Source organism: Papio anubis, chromosome 10 (assembly GCF_008728515.1).
Source record: "Papio anubis isolate 15944 chromosome 10, Panubis1.0, whole genome shotgun sequence".
NCBI classification, from domain to species: domain Eukaryota; kingdom Metazoa; phylum Chordata; class Mammalia; order Primates; family Cercopithecidae; genus Papio; species Papio anubis.
The window spans coordinates 107692019-107713350 of record NC_044985.1 but is presented as its reverse complement, the minus strand read 5'-3'; the positions used below and the strand labels follow the sequence as shown (position 1 = coordinate 107713350).

Genomic DNA, 21332 nt, shown 5'->3' with positions numbered 1-21332 from the left:
CGGCTAAAAAAAAAAAGAAACAAAAACAAGATAACTTTAGTAGTAAGTTTAAAAATTTGAACTACAGTGGTGACTTTCCTGGTAGGGGAAACAGAAAATAAGACTGCTTTCAGAACAGAACTAAAATGGTGAGACAGTAGGAACCAGTATGTTTGCTTTTTGGACTTTTTTGCTGTGGACTGCACCAAAATTGTAGACAGTCAGTTGATTGATACAATTTTTAAAAGGTAAAAGCTTTATAAAGCCTTATAAATAAGTTAAGGCTATAGGCCTACCATCTTCACTTTTGAGAAACAGTTTGTGGATGGACGTGCTTATACTGTTGCATTAGGGGCTTGTAGGCCAAGATTGGTTTCTGTAGGAAACTCATTTTGTTTGTCCCAAGTTAAAGATAAATCTCATGTGATTTAAACTGTTTTAAGATATTGCGCTTAGGCTGGGAAAGAGTAAAGATTACAGAAAACCAACTTTTAGATGTTTTTTAGCATTTTCCTTTTTTAAGAATTATACCAAATATTTAATATATTTGCTTCCACTTAGATATATCTAAGTTTATTAAGACGGTTTGGGGAAAAATTTGTATATTTACTAATTGTTCACATAGAAACAATCTTAAATAAACAACTTGATTTTTAAGTGTTATGCCTGGGAGGAAGCCTGGCATAACTGGAATTCATTAGTTAATACAGAAAACCAGGATGTTAACTGCTGTATTTTCATTGTCATGCAGAGCCTACAAGTAGACTTTAATTTGTGTTATAAAATAAACTGAAGACCTGAGAAGGCAGGAAGCCTGGGCGGCCACACATTTACTCCTGTATTGTTAGAGTGATCCTTCATTGTTACAATCATTTTCTTTTTATAGCATAGTTAAGAACAGAGGCTTGGGAGCCAGAATGCCTGTTTGAATCCCAGCCCTGTGAGCTTAGACAAGTTATTTAACCTCACTGTATTGCAGTTTTCTCATGTGCAAAATGGACGTGAGTCCATTTTGTACCTGCTTTACAGAGTTTTGTGAGGATTAGGTGAATTAAATAATGTGGAACAGTGCCTGGCCCAGAGAAAACATTATACAGTGTTAGCTGTTATTGTTTTCATTTCCATTTATTTTCCATTTAATTGCTTTAATCTTATCAGAGACTAAACTGGCACAGATAAAGCACTATAGAAGTGTTTTAAGCTGCTATTATTTTCATTCCCATTTATTTTGCGTTTTATTACTTTAATCTTATGAAAAAGTAATGTTTCTACTTTGTATGCATGTTTGTGTGTGTGTGCACGTGCATGTGTGCAAATTAAAAAAATTTTCCTGTTTGAATAGGACAATACCATTGGAGGGGTTATTTACAATCCTAAATTCTTAGAACTGTCTTTGAGTCATGGCTTTTCTTTATTTCCATATTTGGTTGCTTGCAGGTCATGTCAGTGAGTAGTTTCCCTGAGACATCTTTCTTTCCCCTGCTGTATTTGAGATCCTCAAGATCGGGTTCATTGATTCACTAGAAAGACTGGCACGTTATAGTCATACACATGGCTGTGATTTATCATAGCCGAAAGACGCAAAACAAAATCAGCACATGGGATGAAATCCAGAGGAAACCAGACACAAGGCTTTCAAGGGTTCTCTTCCTGTGGAGTCACAGGACATGCTAATTCAGATTGAATTAAGATAACATGTGTGAAATATTGTTTATCAGGGAAGCTCATTAGAGACTTTATTCAGTGTTAGAGGCTGGTCATGTAGGCACCCTTGGCCTAACATGTACCAAAATTCCAGACTCCCAGAAGGAAGGTAGGTGGTCAGCATAAACTACATATTTTATACAGGCACGAAGCACAGTGAGCCATTCTTAGGAGTTAGGGAATGGTGAGACCCCCCTCTGAATAAACGAGGTCCCAGACACCTGCCAAGGGCCAACCTTGCAAGCAAGCCTTTCTAAGGACAGCAGCATCAGGCCTGCTGTGGGAACTCTTTTCTGCCTACCTGCCCATAATTACCTTAGTGTTTGTCCTCATCATCTTTTAAACCTCATCTTTCAAAGCCTGTTAACTGGCTTCCTCGAGTTCCAGCATACTGTACTTGGAGCTGTCCCACCAATCTCATATCTTTAACCAGGCTTTTATTGTGTCTTTCTCCTGCTCATGACCTTTCATTAGCTCCTTCTTTAATCATGTCTGTAAAAGGACTTTGGGGGCCGGGTGCGGTGGCTGATGCCTGTAATCACAGAACTTGGGGAGGCTGAGGCAGGCAGATTGCTTGAGGTCAGGAGTTTGAGACCAGCCTGGCTAACATAGTAAAACTCTATCTCTACTAAAAATACAAAAATTAGCCAGGTGTGGTGGCACATGCCTGTAATCCCAGCTTCTTGAGAGGCTGAGGCACAATAATTGCTTGAACCCAAGAGGCAGAGGTTGCAGTGAGCTGAGATCGTGCTACTGCCCTCCAGCCTGGGCAATAAAGCCGCAAGAATCTATCTCAAAAAAAGAAAAAGACCTTGGGAACTCCATAACTGGTCCCTGCTAAGCTTTATTTCCACCTTTTATCTCTCACTTATTACGGTTCTTTTGTGTCCAGTAAAGTCAGTGTGTGTTCTGCCCCACTCACATCTGGTACATTTCCCACCTGGGTGCCTTGGCCTTCCTCACCAGGAACCTCCCTTGCCCTCTCTCCTGTATTCAAACCCTCCTTTGTCTCCTAGATCCACTTCAAGTTCCACCTCTGCCATTGAATAATTCTTCCCAGCCCGTCATTCTCTGTCCTTTCTGAGCTTCCCTCAACACGCCTAGTATATTACTGATGATGCCTAGTTAATTACAATCAGGTATTAGTTCCTGTTGCTTTGTGTTTATTCACCTTATCTTCCCACATAGTCTGTACTCCACCAGGTACTGCTTAACTAGCCACTGGTTGAATGATACAGACTTAACCATTTCTGCACAGTAGACTTTTCCTCTGCTGTGTTTACCTTTAATAATCTGCTAGTTCTTTCCTAAGAAGCAGATTGTAATGTAATGAATATTTGCTTCTAGAATTTAGGTATTCATCTTCCCTCTCTACAAAGTGTGCTCTGTAAATCTTTCTGAGAGTTGTTAAGATATGAGCACATATATACTGATTTCATGATGTATTTTTGTCATACTTCATGGTGAAATAATCTCTTTAACCATTCATTTTTCTTTGTCAACCACATACTACTTCGCTGAGAACACTTCTCTTCAAGGTCAAGGTGAATCTACAGCAGACCACCGTCAAAGAAATTTTAAGTAAAAAGTTGACTTTCTCTTTCTTTCTCCTCCTCTTTATACTTGATTTAGATACTTTCCATCAGTAGAGTCCAGTTTCAAAGGTTAATGGGGAGATGAGGGTGCTTGTAGTGAAACCAGTATTGATGGGGGGCATTTTTGGTTTCTAGGTTATGGTTTGTAGAAAATACAGCCTAGTATGGAATTCCTGGGATACCTGCAGTATCCCAAAGAGGCTTCTTACTGCTGTGCTGCTCTCCGTCGCTGAAACCCTCTTCTCAGTTTCGTTTGCTTAGCTCCCTCTCATCCATTCGAACTTCTTCTGCAATGTTTGCCAAATCCCCCAACCCACTATCCCACCGTTCCCACTCTCTAACATTAATCTACCCTTTTGTTGTCCTCATAGCTCTTACCACATTATATTATTATTGTTATTCATTTACATATTTGCCTTTACTAATTAAATGGTGACCTTTAAAATTTTTCTGGCTGGGCGCAATGGCTCATGCCTGTAATCCCAGCATTTTGGGAGGCCAAGATGGGTGGATCACCTGAGGTCAGGAGTTCGAGACCAGCCTGGCCAACGCGGTGAAATCCCATCTCTACTGAAAATACAAAGATTAGCCAGGCATGGTGGCGGATGCCTGTAATCCCAGCTACTGGGGAGGTTGAGGCAGGAGAATTGCTTGAACCTGGGAGGTGGAGGTTGTAGTGGGCTGAGATCGTGCCATTGCACTCTAGCCTGGGCGACAAGAGTGAGACTCTGTCTCAAAAAAAAAAAAAATAAATAAATAAATAAAATTTTTCTAACATGTAAAACAGTGTAAAGCTTATAGTAATGTCTCAAGTGTTAGTTTGATTGAATCAGTCAACAAATCTGTTAGGAAAAAGAAGCATGGAACATAATCTAAAAATAGGCCACTGTCTGGGTGTCATGGCTCACGCCTGTAATCCCAGCACTTTGGGGCGCCGAGGTGGGTGAATCACTTAAGGTCAGGAGTTTGAAACCGGCCTGACCAACGTGGTGAGACACCCCGTCTCTACTAAAAATACAAAAATTAGCTGGGTGAGATGTTGTGCGCCTGCAGTCCCAGCTACTCGGGAGGCTGAGGCAGGAGAATGGCTTGAACCTGGGAAGCAGAAGTTGCAGTGAGCTGAGATTGTGCCACTGCACTCCAGCCTGGGTGATAGTAAGAGTCTCTTTCTTAAAAAAAAACAACAACAAACTACTGTTCCTTATTACAAACTGTGCTTCTTTGTGGTTCCTTTGTGTTTCAAGACTTCTAGGCTATGGATAGAGTTCGAGCCTTTTTTTTTTTTTTGAGACAGGGTCTCACTCTGTCTCCCAGGCTGGTGTGCAGTGGCACGATCAGAGCTCACTGCAGCCTCCACCTCCTGGGCTCAAGCAATCCTCTCACCTCAGCCTCCTGAGTTTCTGAGACCACAGACATGCACCACCACTCATGGCTAATTTTTGATTTTTTTGTAGAGCTGGGGGTCTCACTATGTTGCCCAGGTTGGTCTTGAACTCCTGGGCTCAAGCGATCCTCCAGCCTCAGTCTGCCAAGTAGCTGGAATAACAGACATGTGCCACCATGTCCGGCTAATTTATTTTTATTTTTTATAGAGACAGGGTCTTACTATGTTGCCAGGCTGGTCTCAAGCCCCTAGGCTCAAGTGATCCACCCACCTTGGCCTCCCAAAGTGCTGGGATTACAAGTCTGAGCCACTGTGCCTGGCCAGACTTTTTGTAATGTAAGAAAGTATTGCCTGGATCCTCCATGTACTCCAGCCTGTCTAGATTATTCCTGATCTTCAGTGATTAGTTTCTAGACTTCTTGATGGCACGAGGATCACAAAAAATTGTTTTTATGCTAACAGTGAAGAGATTACAGCAAGAATTGTTTTGATAAAAAAAACCAAACAACAACAAAAAACATCTGCAGGTTTTCAGCCATCTGGCTTCTGGGAGGGTGGTATTTGTTTAAAGGGGGTGCAAATGCTGGGGCCACCCGGTGGCTTCCTCCCTGGATAAAATCTGCCTGTGGTGACATCAGCAGTCTAATTCTTGGTCACAGACCCCTGAAGCTGTCCAGTGATTCCTCCCCTAGATTGTAGGAGGGGATGGAAATTTCTGTTTTTCTCAGCCAATCTAATTCTCCTCTACAAAATGAGGCTGGTTTCTCTGCCTTTTAATTTAGAGAATAAATTCAATAACAATCTAGTGTTTTCTCTCTCCGTTACCAAAGGAGAAAGACTTCTTTTTGCAGCGAGAATGAACAGGGCAGAATTCCGGAGACTCGTTGGAAGGGAATTGCTATTTATTCGATAAAAACAGATGGCACTGATGGCTATGTTGTTGCTTCTCCCTTTCAAGCAAACGTCTTAATGTGATAGAAACCATCTAGCATGCCAGAAGTACACTTTTTTTTTTTTTTCTCTGTATCTCCTGGAAGCACTGTCAGACTAGGAAAGAATATCGTTTGCTATAGGTGACAGAAATGTTCACAGATTTACCAAGATTTGAATTAGTATCAGCATCCCTAAGAATGACCAGAAATTCACATTTTCTCAGCATTACTGTTTGCCTAGAATTTAAAAGAAATCAGGGCTTAAGTTGTAACATATAGTATGCCCTTTTTAAATGATTAATCGATCTCTTTTTATCAGTTTAAAATTTAAAGATGGTTAAATTGCTTTAGTTCAGCTGTTTTTGGAGTGATTAGGGTGTGTTTTCAAGGAAGTTTAAAGAAGACTTTCAGTTTTAGAGATGTTGCTGTTTCAGGCCAGGTAGAACTTGGCGTGATTTTATAGAAATAATTATGTGCTAGTTGAGTCTGCTTATTAAAGCATAGACATCAATTTCAAGGTAATTGACTGGGCGCGGTAGCTCACGCCTGTAATCCTAGCACTTTGGGAGGCTGAGGTGGGAGGATCCCGAGGTCAGGAGATGGAGACCATCCTGGCTAACACAGTGAAACCCTGTCTCTACTAAAAATACAAAAAATTAGCTGGGCATGGTGGCAGGCGCCTGTAGTCCCAGCTACTCGGGAGGCTGAGGCAGGAGAATGGTGCAAACCAGGGAGGCGGAGCTTGCAGTAAGCCAAGATCACGCCACTGCACTCCAGCCTGGGCGACAGAACGAGACTCTGTCTCAAAAAAAAAAAAAAAAAAAGGTACTCATACTGGTAATACATACTAGAAAATATGTATTGAACCCAAATGTATATCCTTATGGAATTACAGGTTTAAAAATATTTCCAGTGCCCTTTTGGTACGGGGAAAAAAAAAAGAAAAAATATTAGGCCAGGTGCAGTGGCTCACGCCTGTAATCCCAGCACTTTGGGAGGCCGAGGAGGGTGGACCACTTGAGGCTAGGAGTTCAAGACCAGCCTGGCCAACATGGTGAAACTCTATCTCTACTAAAAATATAAAAATTAGCTGAGTGTGGTAGTGCACGCCTGTAGTTCCAGCTACCTGGGAAGCTGAGGCAAGAGAATTGCTTGAACCTGGGAGGCAGAGGCTGCAGTGAGCTGAGATCACACCACTGCCTTCAGAAAAATATTAATGACTCCTGCAATATGCCTCCTGGTTTGTGAGCCAGTAGTTTTCAGAGGAAAAAATCGTACCTTGAATCTATCTTTGCTCCTACTATATTGTGGCTTAAATAGATGAGGCTTTCGAGACTTAGTGATTCCCTTAAATGTATTTTAACCTTGTTTTTAATTAGCTGTTTGATAGAGTTTAACAGAAGAAATAAGAAGGAATCCTTCTACTTATTATGATCATCAGGCGTATCTTTCAGCAGATCAAAGATTAATCTCCCTGGAATAAACACTTTATTCTTAATCGTAACTGTGGTTATAACTCCACTTTTCATATATCTACTATAGGAAGGTAAAGCATGCAGAAGTTTTATCCTTGGTAGACAGGATGACATTGTATGATATTTAAGAGTAATAACTTTATTTTGTACTTCCAGTGACTGCTTGCATTTTTAAGGATTCAAATTAGCACTTGTGCAAAATGGGAATCCTATATTTCAATTAAGAGTTGAGATGGAGTTATTTATACTATCTACTTTGAAATCCTTGGCATTCAATAAATGCCAGTTGCTTTTTATTTTTAATTTTAACCTCAGATTCCTACGTATTCTTAAAGGTATATTATTTATTTGGAACAGAAAGCATGGTGTCACTTAGCTTGTGCAGCATAACAAACCACCTCAAAACTCAGTGGCTTAAAACAGCAGGGATTTGTCATTGTCATGCGCCCACGGGTCACCTAGGCAGTGCTGCTAGCGTCAGCCAGGCTCACTCATGCTTGTGGCCAGCCGTGGGCCAGCTCTGCTGAGCTTAGCTGGACTCCTTCTCATGCCTGGGAGTGAGCTCACTACAGGCAGGCCGAGGATGGCTTCAGCTGGGACAGTTGAGCTCTCTCCCATGTCGTCATTTGTCCTCTGGTAGACTAGCCCCTGGGTTCATGTGACATGGCAGTCTTCCAAGACAGGGAGTGAGAGCAAACCAAGCCTCTGGACTCAGTACTAGCAGCCCATTCAGCCACATTATTTTGAACATAGCATCACTAGCCAACCCGTATTCACGGCTCAGAGAAATAGGCCAGGTGCAGTGATTCATGCCTGTAAGCCTGGGAGGCCAAGGAGGGCAGATCACATGAGGTCAGGAATTCGAGACCAGGCTGGTCAACATGGTGAAACCCTGTCTCTACTAAAAATACACAAAATTAGCCTGGCGTGGTGGTGCATGCCTGTAATCCCAGCTACTCAGGAGGCTGAGGCAAGAGAATCGCCTGAACCCTGGAGGCGGAGGTTGCAGTGAGCCGAGATCAAGCCACTGCACTCCAGCCTGGGTGACAGAACCAGACTCCACCTCAAAACAAAAACAAGGCTCAGAGAAATATATTCCATCTCTTGATGGAAAGAGCTGCAAAATGGCTGATCGTAAGGAGCATGGATACAGGGAGGAGTAAAGAATTGAGCACATTGTGTTTTAAATTGTTTCACCACAGGTACTTACAAACTGTATTGCACACTGTAGCTAGACTGGGCTAAATCTAGACCTGGAGGTAGTGAGAGACTTTGTTGGAATCACCACTCCTATTTAGCACAGAGGTCAGTATTTCTTTGAACCAAGTGAGCTCTGAAGTCAGACCTGAACTGTTCCATACTCTGATTTATTTGGGGGGAAAAAGTAATTTAATGCTTCTTATTTCCTTATTGTTTAGGAGTTACTGCTTTGTGGATAAAGTGTGGATTTCTAAAAAGCCTTTTAAAAACTTTTACTTATTTACCATATAAGGCTGCTTTGCTTTGAATTGTTTACTTTGGTAATGTTTTGAAAGATGAACTTCCACCATCTTCTGATAAGAGAGAAAGTTGGTCAAGCAACTAACTGAAGTCAGTCTGATGCAGTGCTGCTGTTGGTTTCTATGATTTTCAGACTCTCTCTCCTTGCTTCTGCTTCCTTAAGTGTAAAATGAAGGCAGAAGTGCCTGTCATCCCTGCTATCATGATGTGGCACCTCGTTCTCAGCAGACCACAAACTTTTCATAAATCTCTCTTTTTTTTTTTTTTTTTTTTTTAAGAGAAGGCGGTAGAGTAGAGGGAAGTTCAGGGAGGTGCAGGGAGGTGGGAAATCACAGAGTTGCTTTTCATGAATCTTGATATGTGTCTAGAATGCAGGAAGTAGCCTTGTGTGTGCCACAATATTCAGTGTTGTGAGCTTGCAAGAAGTTAAGCAGGAGGTTGGGCGCGGTGGCTCACGCCTGTAATCCCAGCACTTTGGGAAGTCGAGTTGGGCAGATCCCCTGAGGTCAGGAGTTCAAGACCAGCCTGACCAACATGGTGAAACCCCCTCTCTACTAAAAATACAAAAATTAGCTGGGCATGGCGGTGGGTGCCTGTAATCCCAGCTACTAGAGGGGCTGAGGCAGGAGAATCGCTTGAACCCGGGAGGCGGAGGTTGTAGTGAGAAGAGATCGAGATCGCACCATCACACTCTAGCCTGGGCCTAAAGAGCAAAACTGTCTCAAAACAAACAAACAAAAAAAAGTTAGGCAGGGACACATGTTGCTGGAGGCACAGTTTATTGCCTTGTAACTTTCAGGCCCAAGAGGTAGGTGCCTTTTGGGAACATCTTCTCCTTCACTGTCCTTCTGCATCTGATGTCTTTGCCAGCTCTGCTGGCCCTGCCTTCTGCTCACTGCTCCTTTGGGAATGATGCTGTCAAGGCCCCCGGCTATCCAGGCACCTCTAGTCTGGTGTCCAGGTCCATGTCTCCTTTTTGGTGCCGGGACTCTCTCACCTCTGCAATAACATCTGCAGACATGTCAAATCACCTGACTCATTGGGGGCAGATGGTGCTCCAGAATCCCAAGCCTGACCCAAGGCTCAAGTTCATGTCGAAGGCCAGCATAGGCCAGGGTGAGCATCCTCAGTGATGGACAACTGAAGCCTCTGGTGTCTGCCTTATTGAAAAAAGGAAAGTCGTGCCACTATATTTGAAATTGCTTCTGATTCCAGTGACTTATGTTTTTGCTTTTGGTGGCGACAGCAATTTAAAGGATACACTCTTAGGGAGTGGAACATTTTTACATGTAGAATTTTAGGTAGCCACTCTTGAAAATCAGACAAAATAAGTCCCTAAGTGCCTCAAGGCTCACTGCGCAAAGTGTTTAATTGTGGCTCGCTGGGGAAGTCAGCAGGTACCCTGCTGTTCTGTCAGAACTCAGCCTCCGCATCTTTTCTCTGGGGTTCTCACAAGAAGCCCAAGACATTGTCTGCCGTGGAGGGGGGTTCTCTTCTCCTCCCCCTCTCCTGTCCCTTATCAGCCTCCCTACCTGCCCTGCCCAGCCTGATGCAGTGTGGATGCCTAATTTAGTTATATGATTTGATACTAGCATACCTTGTTTTATTGTGCTTCTCAGATACTCCATTTTGTACAAATTGAAGGTTCATGGCAACCATGCATCAGGCAAGTCTATCTGTGCCATTTTTCCAATACGTTGTGCTCACTTTGTGTCACTGTGTCACATTTTGGTAATTCTTGCAGTATTCCAAACTTTATTATTATATCTGTTGTGGTGGTCTGTGTTCAGTGATTTTTGATATTACTATTGTAATTGTTTTGGGGAGCCACAAACTGTGCCCATATAAGATGGCAAACTTAAATGATAGTGTGTGTGATCTGAATACTCCATCAACTGGCTGTTACCCTGTGTCTGTCTGTCTGTCTGTCTGTCTCTCTCTTTCCCTCCCTCCCTCCCTCCCTTTCTGCCCTCCACCTCCCTCCCTCCCTTCCTCCCTTTCCCCCTCTCCCCTCAGGCCTCCTTATTCCCTGAGACACAACAATATTGAAATTAGGCCAGTGAATAACCCTACAGTAGCCTCTGAGTGTTCGAGTGAAAAGAAGAGTCACATGTCTCTAACTTTAAATCAAATGTTGGAAATGATTAAGCTTAGTGAGGAAGGCACATCAAAAGCTGAGACAGGCCGAAAACTAGGCCTCTTGCACCAAAGAGCCAAGTTATGAATGCAAATGAAAAGTTCTTGAAGGAAATTAAAAGTGCTAATCTAGTGAAAACATGAGTAAGAAAGCAAAACAGCCTTATTGATGATGTGGAGAAAGGTTTAGCTATCTGAATAGAAGATCAAACCAGCCACAACATCCTCTTAAGCCAAAGCCTCATCCAGAGCAAGGCCTTAATCCTCTTTGATTTTATGAAGCCTGAGAGAGGTGAGGAAGCTACAGAAGTAAAGTTTGAAGCTAGCAGAATTGGCACATTAGGTTTAAGGAAAGAAGCAGTCTACATAACATAAAAGGACAAAGTGAAGCATCAAGTGCTAATGTAGAAGCTGCAGCAAGTTATCTAGAAGATCTAGCTAAGATAATTGGTGAAAACAACTTCATTAAACAATAGATTTTCAATGTAGACCGAACAATCCTTTTGGAAGAAGATGCCATCTAGGACTTACATAGCTAGAGAAGAGAAGTCAGTGCCTGGCTTCAAAGCTCCAAAAGATAGGTTGACTTTCTTCTTGGGGCTAATGCAGCTGGTAACTTTAAGTTGAAGCCAATGCTCATTAACCATTCCAAAAATCCTAGGACCATTAAGAATTGTGTTAAAGCTATTTATAGAGCCATGTGCTCTATAAATGGAACAACAAAGCCTGGATGACAGCATTTCTGTTGACAGCATGGTTTACTGAATATTTTAAGCCCTTTGTTGAGACCTACTGCTCAGAAAAAAAGATTCCTTTCAAAATATTATTGCTTATTGACCAGGAATGGTGGCTCACGCCTGTAATACCAGCACTTTGGGAGGCCAAAGCAGGCAGATCACTTGAGGTCAGGAGTTTGTGACCAGTCTGGACAACATGGCAAAACCCCGACTCTACTAAAAATACAAAAATTAGCCAGTCATGGTGTTGCACATCTGTAAGTCCAGCTACTTGGGAGACTGAGGCATGAGAATCTCTTGAGCCTAGGAGGCAGAGGTTTCAGTGAGCTGAGATCGTGCCACTGCACTCCAGCCTGGGTGATGGAGTGAGCCTCTGTTTCAAATATATACATATATATACACACATATATATACACACACATACACACATTTGTATATATAAAAAATATATACCCATACACACATATATATATTTGCTTATTGAAAATGCACCGAGTCACCCAAGAACTCTGAGGATGGAGACATACCAGGAGATTAATGTTGTTTTCATGCCTGCTAATACAACACTCATTCTGTAGCTCGCGGATCAAGGAGTAATTTCAACTTTCAAATTTTATGATTTAAAAAATACACTTTTGCTGGGCACAATGGCTCATGCTTATAGTCTCAGCACTTTGGGAGGCTGAGGTGGCAGGATCACTTGAGCCCAGGAGTTTGTGACCAGCCTGGGCAATATAATGAGACCTTATCTCTACAAAAACCTTTAAAAAGTTAGCCAGGTGTAGTGATACGTGCCCGTAGTCCCAGTTACTGGGGAACCTGAGGTGGGAAGATCCCTGGAGCCTGGGAGGCATAAGTTGCAGTGAGCCATGATTGTGCTACTGCACTCCAGCCTGAGTAACCGAGGGAGACCCTGTCTCAAAAAAAATTTTTTTTGTAAGGCTATAACTGCCATAGATAGTGCCTCTGATAGATCTGGGCAAAGTAAGTTGAAAACCTTCTGGAAAGGATTCACCATTCTAGATGTGATTAAGAACATTCATGATTCTTGAGAGAAGGTTAAACTGTCAATATTAACAGGAATTTGGAAGAAGTTGATTCCAACCATCATGGATAACTTTGAGGGGTTCAAGCCTTCAGTAACTGCAGATGTGGAAATAGCAAGAGAATTAGAATTAGAAGTGGAGCATGTAGATGTGACTGAATTGTTGTAATTTCATGATAAAAGCTGAATGTATAAACAGTTTCATATGGATGGGCACAGAAAGTGGGTTCTTGAGATGGAATCGACATCAATGAAGATGCCGTGAACATTGTTGACATGGCAGCAAAAGATTTAGAATATTCCATTAACTTAGTTGATGGGGGAGCAGCAGGCATTGAGAAGATCGACTCCAATTCTGAAAGAAGGCCTTAATCCTCTTTGATTTTATGAACCCTGAGAGAGGTGAGGAAGCTACAGAAGTAAAGTTTGAAGCTAGCAGAATTGGCACATTATGGGTAAAATGCTATTAAGTTGCATTGCATGCTACAGTGAAGTCTTTTGGGAAAGGAAGAGTCAACCGATGCAACAAACTTCATGGTTGTTTTATTTTAAGAAGTTGCCACAGCCACGCCAACCTTCATCACCAATCATCCTGACGGATCAGCAGCATCAACACTGAGGCAGGACTCTCCACCAGCAAACTGATTACCCCTCGCTGAAGGTTCAGATGGTCGTTAACTATTATCCCTCGCTGAAGGTTCAGATGGTCGTTAACTATTATCCCTCGCTGAAGGTTCAGATGGTCATTAACTATTATCCCTCGATGAAGGTTCAGATGGTCATTAACTATTATCCCTCGATGAAGGTTCAGATGGTTGTTAACTACCTCGCTGAAGGTTCAGATGATCGTTAACTATCATCCCTCGCCGAAGGTTCAGATGATTGTTAATTATTACCCCTCGCTGAAGGTTCAGATGATCATTAACTGTTATCCCTCGCTGAAGCTTCAGATGGTTGTTAACTTTTTTTTAGCAATAAAGTATTTTAAAACTAAGGTATGTACGTTGATTTTTAGATGTACTGCTACTTCACACTTAACAAACTATAGTGTAACCACAGCTTGCGTATGGGAAACCAAAAATTTGTGTGACTCACTTTGTTGCAACATTTGCTTTGTTGTGATAAACCTGCAGTATCTCTGAGGGTTATAATAATCTCTGTGGTATGCCTTTTTTTTTGGGAACAAAAAAGCTGACCATTTCATAAACATTTTCTTGGGACACCAGGTCTTCATAACTATTTGTAATGATTATATAAGCTATTGAATTACTTTAGCATTAACCGATTTCATTTTTTAACATATTTTCCGCATTTTTACTCCTTGGATAAGGCTTATATGAAGTTTTTTAAATTTGTAGGTCTTTTTTTATTCTATTAAATAATTTTTATGGAACCAATTTCCAAGCCTGGAATTCCTTAATCAAAGTTTATCATTAGTGGTGTTGTCATTATTATTGTTGGGCAATTATATTTGTTTCTCTCTATATTGGAGCAAAATTCTTGCCCAAGAGTTAGTTCTAATTTACAATTCTGACAAAGAAGTATGAGAGCCCTAGAAGTGGCATTTTGTTATTGTTTTGAGTTATTCATTTGCTTTCCCTGCACCAGTAGTACATTTTAAAAACATTTAAATCTGAAATATTTAACATAAGAAAGAATCAATTTGGGAATTTTGTTTACTTGGAAAATAAATGAATCATCTACAGTGCTGAACAATGATAAAGTGATGGGGCCAGGTGCAGTGGCTCACACCTGTAATCCTAGCACTTTGGGAGGCCGAGGCGGGTGGATCGCTTGAGGCCAGGAGTCCAAGACCAGCCTGGCCAACATGGTGAAACCGTGTCTCTACTAAAAATACAAAAATTAGCCAGGCATGGTGACACATGTCTGTAATCTCAGCTGCTCGGGAGGCTGAGGCACGAGAATCGCTTGAACCTGGGAGGCAGAGGTTGCAGTGAGCTGAACTTGCGCCATACCGCTCCAGCCTGGGTGATGGAGTGAGACTCTGTTAAATAAATAAATAAATAAATAAAGTAAGTAAGTAAGTAAGTGATGGTAGTGGCATGCATACCCTGTAAGTTATATATGTATAACATAGTCATATGTGGAGATACCTTTTCTCATTTGTTCCTGGAATATATTGCAGCTATAAGTCCTTGTTTCTCTAATTGAAAATGCAGAGGAGATAGACGGTAGAAGCCCTCCATAGGAATGGTAGCATGGAGAAGTTTGGAAACATTTATTAGGCTCTGAAAGCAATGACACAGTTCCTTTCTAAGGACCTTTTGGAAAAATATCAGACTATTGTTTTAAAACAACTTAAAAATAGAGCTTGGAAAAGAATGAACACATTTCTAAGGTTGTGGTTTTAAGGAAAGATTTCTTTTTCCCAGATTGATGTGGTCGTGGAATATAAAAGAAAATCTAGCCATTAGAAAAAATGGGCAGAATAAGCAGCAGGAAAAACCTTAGATGAGTTTATGTGGGTGTAAAATTGTCAAAATATTAAAGGAAAACATAAGCCGTTTTATCTTAGTGGAGAGAGTGGTTTAGACATTCAGTCTAGACATATTGTGATTTCTACAAAAATAATACCATCTGATCTTGACACTTTAGTGATTAGATGGTTTATTTATTAATTTATTTTTTGCGACGGAGTCTCGCTCTGTCACCCAGGCTGGAGTGCAGTGGCGTGATCTCGGCTCACTGCGAACCCCGCCTCCCGGGTTCACGCCATTCTCCTGCCTCAGCCTCCCAAGTAGCTGGGACTACAGGCGCCCGCCACCACGCCCGGCTAATTTTTTGTATTTTTAGTAGAGACCAGGTTTCACCGTGTTAGTCAGGATGGTCTCGATCTCCTGACCTTGTGATCCACCCGCCTCGGCCTCCCAAAGTGCTGAGATTACAGTTTATTAATATCATCCTAGACTTTTAAATAGTTTGCTCCTGTAAATATTACTAAACTGTATTATTATGTTGCTTTCAACTTACTGAATAGTAGATTTTACTTCCAATTTACTGGATAGTAATTTTTTTAGTCTGGAATTTGTTGTATTTTAAATAAGTGGCCCAACTTAAAACTATTTTTACAACCATTTGGTAAATATTCTGGACATAATACAAAATGCATTCATATATTACTCATAGAAATAAGCATCTCTGTTTAATAGATAGGTTCTTGGGGTACAATAGTGTTAAGGGTTAAACTTAACATTGGTCTGATTTAACCTTGGAAGAGAAAGGGTCCGGTTTGAAAAGAGATGGAAGGGAATGCCAGGTGAAGGTGTGAAGACAAAGGTAGCACCAACCATCCAGGCCAGTTGCCTCATTTAGAACCTGATTCCCAGACAAGGAGGGCCTTCTCTCAGCTGGGATGTGACCGACAGTTTTCAAACAAAAAACCCTAAGAGATCGTGGAAGTCTTGACAGTTTCCTAGTTTATTAGTTGAGTCCTAGTATGGGTCCAATTTGTGCCAACCAAACTGTATGCTGATGTTTGTCTTCCAAAGGAAGTAATATTGTGTTCAAAACGCTGGAGTCTAAGTAGGTTCGATTTTGACTTTGGGCCAGTTTAAGTATTCTAAAGCTGTATGAAATTAACGTTAGACTTTTCCAGGTTAAATACTTGGTTGGAAGAGACAACCTTTCAGATTTTCTTCTCCCAGCAGAGTTCTCTGATGTCTGAATTGTGCCCGCCCCCTTTCCACGAGCACCGAGGAAGAGCACATGCCACTGGAAGCTTTGAGCCACCTACACATTCATGACCTAAGATGCTGGGATTGATTTGAAGAGGTTTAGGACGTGTCAGCATTCCATTCTTCCTTTGACCTAAAAAACTCGAACACACAGGCAGCTGGCAGGTCTACTTTGTGATTGTACAAATGGAGCCTGTGAGTGTGAAGTGGGGCTACATGAATCCTTGATCTCCAGGTGCCTTGGCCTTCGTCACCGTGTGTTTGGAGGCGGAGGAGAATCCTTGAACAGAGTTAATGCTTAGCAGGAAGTTGGCCTCTTGTTTATTGCAATGGTTTTGGCTTCATCCCCCATGTCGGAATCTATCCATAAACGTTCTGATTTAAGTAATATGGAATATAGTCAACACACTGCAATAATAAATTGGTAGTTCATGTCTAAGGATCATCATTGGATGGAAGCATCCACTGATTCTTTTAGATGAAGAAGTTATGCCGAGATGGCATCCATCCTGTGATCTGCCCGGAAAACACTGTCTAGAGAGAAGAGTTCTTGGTAGGGTGGGGAGGAAGGCAGATTTAGGGCAAAACCCGAGCTGGACATATTCGGGGAATGTGAGGATGACAGCTCTCTGGGATGCAGGCTCTGGGATGGGGAGTCATAGGCACTAAGGTTGTCAGTTGAATCTGGATTCGAGACAACCACTGGTGGGTTCTGAGCATAGGAGCACTGTGATCCAGGTGGCTCCCTGGGAGAGGTAGCTGGGGGTCAGCACACTGGGGATGGAGCAGAGGGAGGCAAGAGTCCACTACTCCTGTGAGAGCAGGCTGACTGCTGTGTGAAAGATGGGACCTAGACTGTGGTAGTCATGCTGAGGATGACAAATGAGAATGGCAAACGTGATATATAGGAATTATTGTTTACTTCTTAAAAAACAAACAGTGACACCATTAACACACCCAAAGGAATGAGCAACAGCCAGGTGTGGTGGTACACACCTGTTGTCCCAGCTGCTCAGGAGGCTGAGGTGGGAGGATCACTTGAGTCCAGGAGTTCAAGGCTTCAGTGAGCTATGATCACACCACTGCACTCCGGGAGACCTTGGGTGACGGAGTGAAACCCTGTCAAAAAAAAAAAATCTTTAAAATATCCTCAATATCTATACATATCTTTTAGTTTGAATTAGGATTTAACTAAGTCTACATATTTTAATTACTTGATAGACCTCTAAAATCTCTTTAATCATAGGTTTGTCCTTCCTCTCTATTTTTTTTTCCCTTGCAAATTATTTGTAGAAGAAAGTGAGTCATTTCTCTATTGAGTTTCCTGCAGTCTTGACTTTGCTGAATGGTGCTCAATATATTCCCATGTCCTGTGTATTTCCTATCAATTGGTTGGTGGATCTAGAGGATTGATCCAGTTGTGTTAGCCCTAAGCCTTGTTTCTATCCAGTTCACATACAGAATAGCGTTAATCTCACTGTGGTGCTAAGTCATCTTATTTGTTTGGATAAATAAAGACCAACTATTAGTTTTACTTTAATCATATATAATCGTGTGTACAGATCTTGGGTAGAGTTGGACAGGTTCTAACAAATACATATACCCGTGGTCACCAACACCCAGAGCCTTGCCGTTCCCCTAGAAAGTTTTCTTTCTTCTGGTTGCATTCAGTCTTCCTCTTACCCCAGAAGCAACCACTATTCTGATTGTCCCTCTGGTCTCTGACCAGTTTTACTTGTATTTTTGGTTGTTGTTCTGCATCAGTGATTTTAATAAAGAAAAACAGGCTTCCGAGGGAAGATAACCAGGCCCACTCGTCTGCGGTCCTGTAAACAAAGTGATGTGATGCTTAGCTGAAGGCGAGGATAGCCGCTGTTGAGAGTACCTTGTGCTCCGTACGGTTCAGCCGCTCTTGTTTTAAGCAAAGATAAGCCTTGCCCATCTTTTTCCCTTGAGGAGGGATGCATCCACTGAGGCAAGTGAAAAGTGAAAAACCCCATTTTTCACCAGATGGTTTTACTTTGAGCTCCATTTTCTTGTCAGGATCCTGCACCAGCCATGCCTAGTGAGACTTTGTTTTATTGCAAGGTTTCCCACTGCCAGCGTGGTCATACACAACGGGGCACTCTTCCTCCTGAAAGGAGAGGTGGCTCTGGAGGTTACATGCAACTGTGCAGGTTCCACCCTGTTCTTCTCTTGGGCAGCGACCCACGTCCCTCTCTGGGATGTTTTCGTGTGCTACTGAAAATCATCTTTCCATGTAAATGTTTTCTGGCATACTGGGCATGTTATTAATACTTCCTCCTGAGGAGTTTCTCCCACATTTCAGAAGTTCTGTCTATGTTTTGGCCACCAAGGAACATCCCTTTGCCATATACTGTGCAGCCCTCATGGGTCTGTGGCCGCGTGGGCCCAGCCTGCTGGGTGCGGTGGGTGCTTCCTGATCCCCCCGGGCACTCTTGAGCAGCAGGTCACTGGTGTGCTGGCCCTGTTGGATGTCCAGCTGCTGATGCTTCTTAAAGATCTTTTGAAAGCCTTCAAATCGCATACCTGTTGTCTTTGCGCATTTTCATGTTTGCATTGAAAATATTTCTTCAAGTTTGATTTTGCGTTGCATTTTTGCTTATAGCCACCAGCTGCACAGCTTTCCTCCCGTGTGAATGAGGACAGGGGGACTCAGGTGGTAGTCCCTGACGAAGGTCTTATCATGCTCTTCATTGCCACAAACAAATGGTCTCCGCCTTGTGCTCGCATAGGTCTGGCTTGCAGGCCTTGTGGTAATTGGCACTGCGTCGAGGAGGGAGTGGATGAACCTCCTGGGAAGTGCTGTGGTCAGGGGATGTGAGGGTCTCCCTGGTCTCAAGGGTCAGGGAGGACACTGCCTCCAGGACATGCTGCTTATGCATCCCACCATCCAGTTTTACTTGGCCTCAAAACTGGAAACATATGGTATCAATATTTAGGCTTCATGTATTTTAGGTTAAGGGTGTAAACATTTATTCAGCTCCTACTGTATGCCAGCATCTACATTGCTGTTAGAAATATAAAAATGGGTCAGGTGTAGTGACTCATGCCTCTAATACCAGCACCTTGGGGTCCTGAGGTGGGAGGATTGCTTGAGCCTGGGAAGTCGAGGCTGCTGTGAGCCGTGATTGTACCATTGCACTCCAGCCTGGGCCACAGAGTGAGACTGCATCTTAAAAAATAATAAATAAGAACCGGGTGTGATGACATGCCTGTAATTCCAGCACTTTGGAAGGCCAAGACAGGCGGATCACTTGAGGTCAGGAGTTCGTGACCACCCTGGCCAACATGATGAAACCCTATCTCTACAAAAAAATACAAAAATTAGCTGGGCTTGTTGGCAGGCGCCTGTAGTCCCAGCTACTTGAGAGGCTGAGGCAGGGGAATCCCTTGAACCCAGGAGGTGGAGGTTGCAGTGAGCCGAGATCGTGCCACTGCACTCCAATGTGGGTGACAGAGCGAGACTCTGTCTCATCAATAAATAAATGAATGAGAAATATAAAAGTGATTGTCACAGAGTTGGCAATGGGGACAATAAGCTGGTTATGAGTACAGAGGCAGAGCGGGGCGATCACCCGCAGAGTCCCCGGTGTCCTAGGGATGCAGGAGACGGAGAGGCCTGGCACCCAGAGGCCTTGAGAGTGCAGGAGCGGGAACCGCAGGGCTCCCATTGTTTCTCTGAGGTCATAAACCCGAATATTAAACTTTGGCTATTTTGGTCGTTTGTCATTTTCCTGCATGTGCACAGGATTTCCTCATCACCCTGTGCGTGTTCCGATGAAAAAGATCCCCAGAGGTGTTGTGTGGAATGATTTCCTCCGGGGGGCAGAAGGCAGAAAGCCATGCCCAAGCCTGAGCCTGCTGTGTACTCCCGGTGTGTGTGGCGCCCCTCTCCATGCCACTCCTCCATGAGCCTCTTCCCACTCACAGCCACCGCCTTCCTCTTGGCCCAGGCGGTCAACCACCAAGTGCACACAGTTTGTTTTTACCAAGAAAAGCAGTTAACAGTTCTGTTTTCTTTCTATGTCATTATGTAATGAACTTTTTTTTTTTTTTTTTTTGAGACGGAATGTCACTCTGTAGCCCAGGCTGGAATGCAGTGGTGTGATCTCGGCTCACTGTAAACTCTGCCTCCCGGGTTCACGCCATTCTTCTGCCTCAGCCTCCCAAGTAGCTGGGACTACAGGTGCCCGCCACCATGCCTGGCTAAATGTTTTTTGTATTTTTGGTAGAGATGGGATTTCACCGTGTTAGCCAGGATGGTCTCGATCTCCTGACCTTGTGATCCACCCGCCCGGGCCTCCCAATGTGCTGGGATTACAGGCATGAGCCACCGCGCCCGGCCGGACATTTTCATATTATTAAAATGAATTGAAATCCTTACTCCTAGGTACTGCATAACTTATATCATCATACTTTATGTGACTATATATAGTATGTATATGTATATGATGTGCTTATATGATATGCTATATATGTATCTGTATATAATATATATGTTATATACTATATGTACTATATATGTATGTGTACATATATGTATATATTTGTCCAGTTTTTCCGGTTAATTTTATAAGGTCAGTTAGGAAATAGTATTAAACAAATTTTAAAAATTAAGTTCTCATGGAACACAAAAGATAAAATTATTAAAAACAACTCCATTTTTCCTTTTCTTTTCTCCACAGAACCATCCGGGTATGGCTGAAAAGAGACAGTGGTCAATACTGGCCCAGCATTTACCACACAATGGCCTGTAAGTAGCTGAACTGTTCCCATTTGAGAGAAATGTCTCTAATGTTATTGATGATTTAAATTTCAAAATATCGACTGGACACGGTGGCTCACACCTGTAATCCCAGCACTTTGAGAGGCCAAGGTGGGGAGATGACCTGAGGTCAGGAGTTCGAAACCAGTCTGACCAACGTGGCGAAAGCCTGTCTCTACTAAAAATACAAAATTAGCTGGGCGTGGTGGTGTGCGCCTGTAATCCCAGCTACTCAGGAGGCTGAAGCAGGAGAATCACTTAAATCCAGAGTGGGAGGTTGCAGTGAGTCGAGGTTGCTCCACTGCACTCCAGCCTGGGCGACAGAGACTGTGTCTCAAAAAAATAAAAATAAATAAGTTTC

At 42.6% G+C, this 21332-nt stretch overlaps 1 protein-coding gene across 2 annotated transcripts in view; it reads left to right on the top strand.

The window, feature by feature from the left end:
• The window catches only part of WDFY1 (WD repeat and FYVE domain containing 1), a 71208-nt gene that overhangs the window by 6272 nt on the left and 43604 nt on the right, over nucleotides 1-21332 (top strand). For both annotated transcript variants that reach the window (XM_021924041.2, XM_009183177.3), the window contains exon 2: nucleotides 20892-20959. In XM_021924041.2, coding sequence (XP_021779733.1) covers nucleotides 20892-20959 — 68 coding nt within the window. The remainder of the gene's footprint in view (nucleotides 1-20891; nucleotides 20960-21332) is intronic.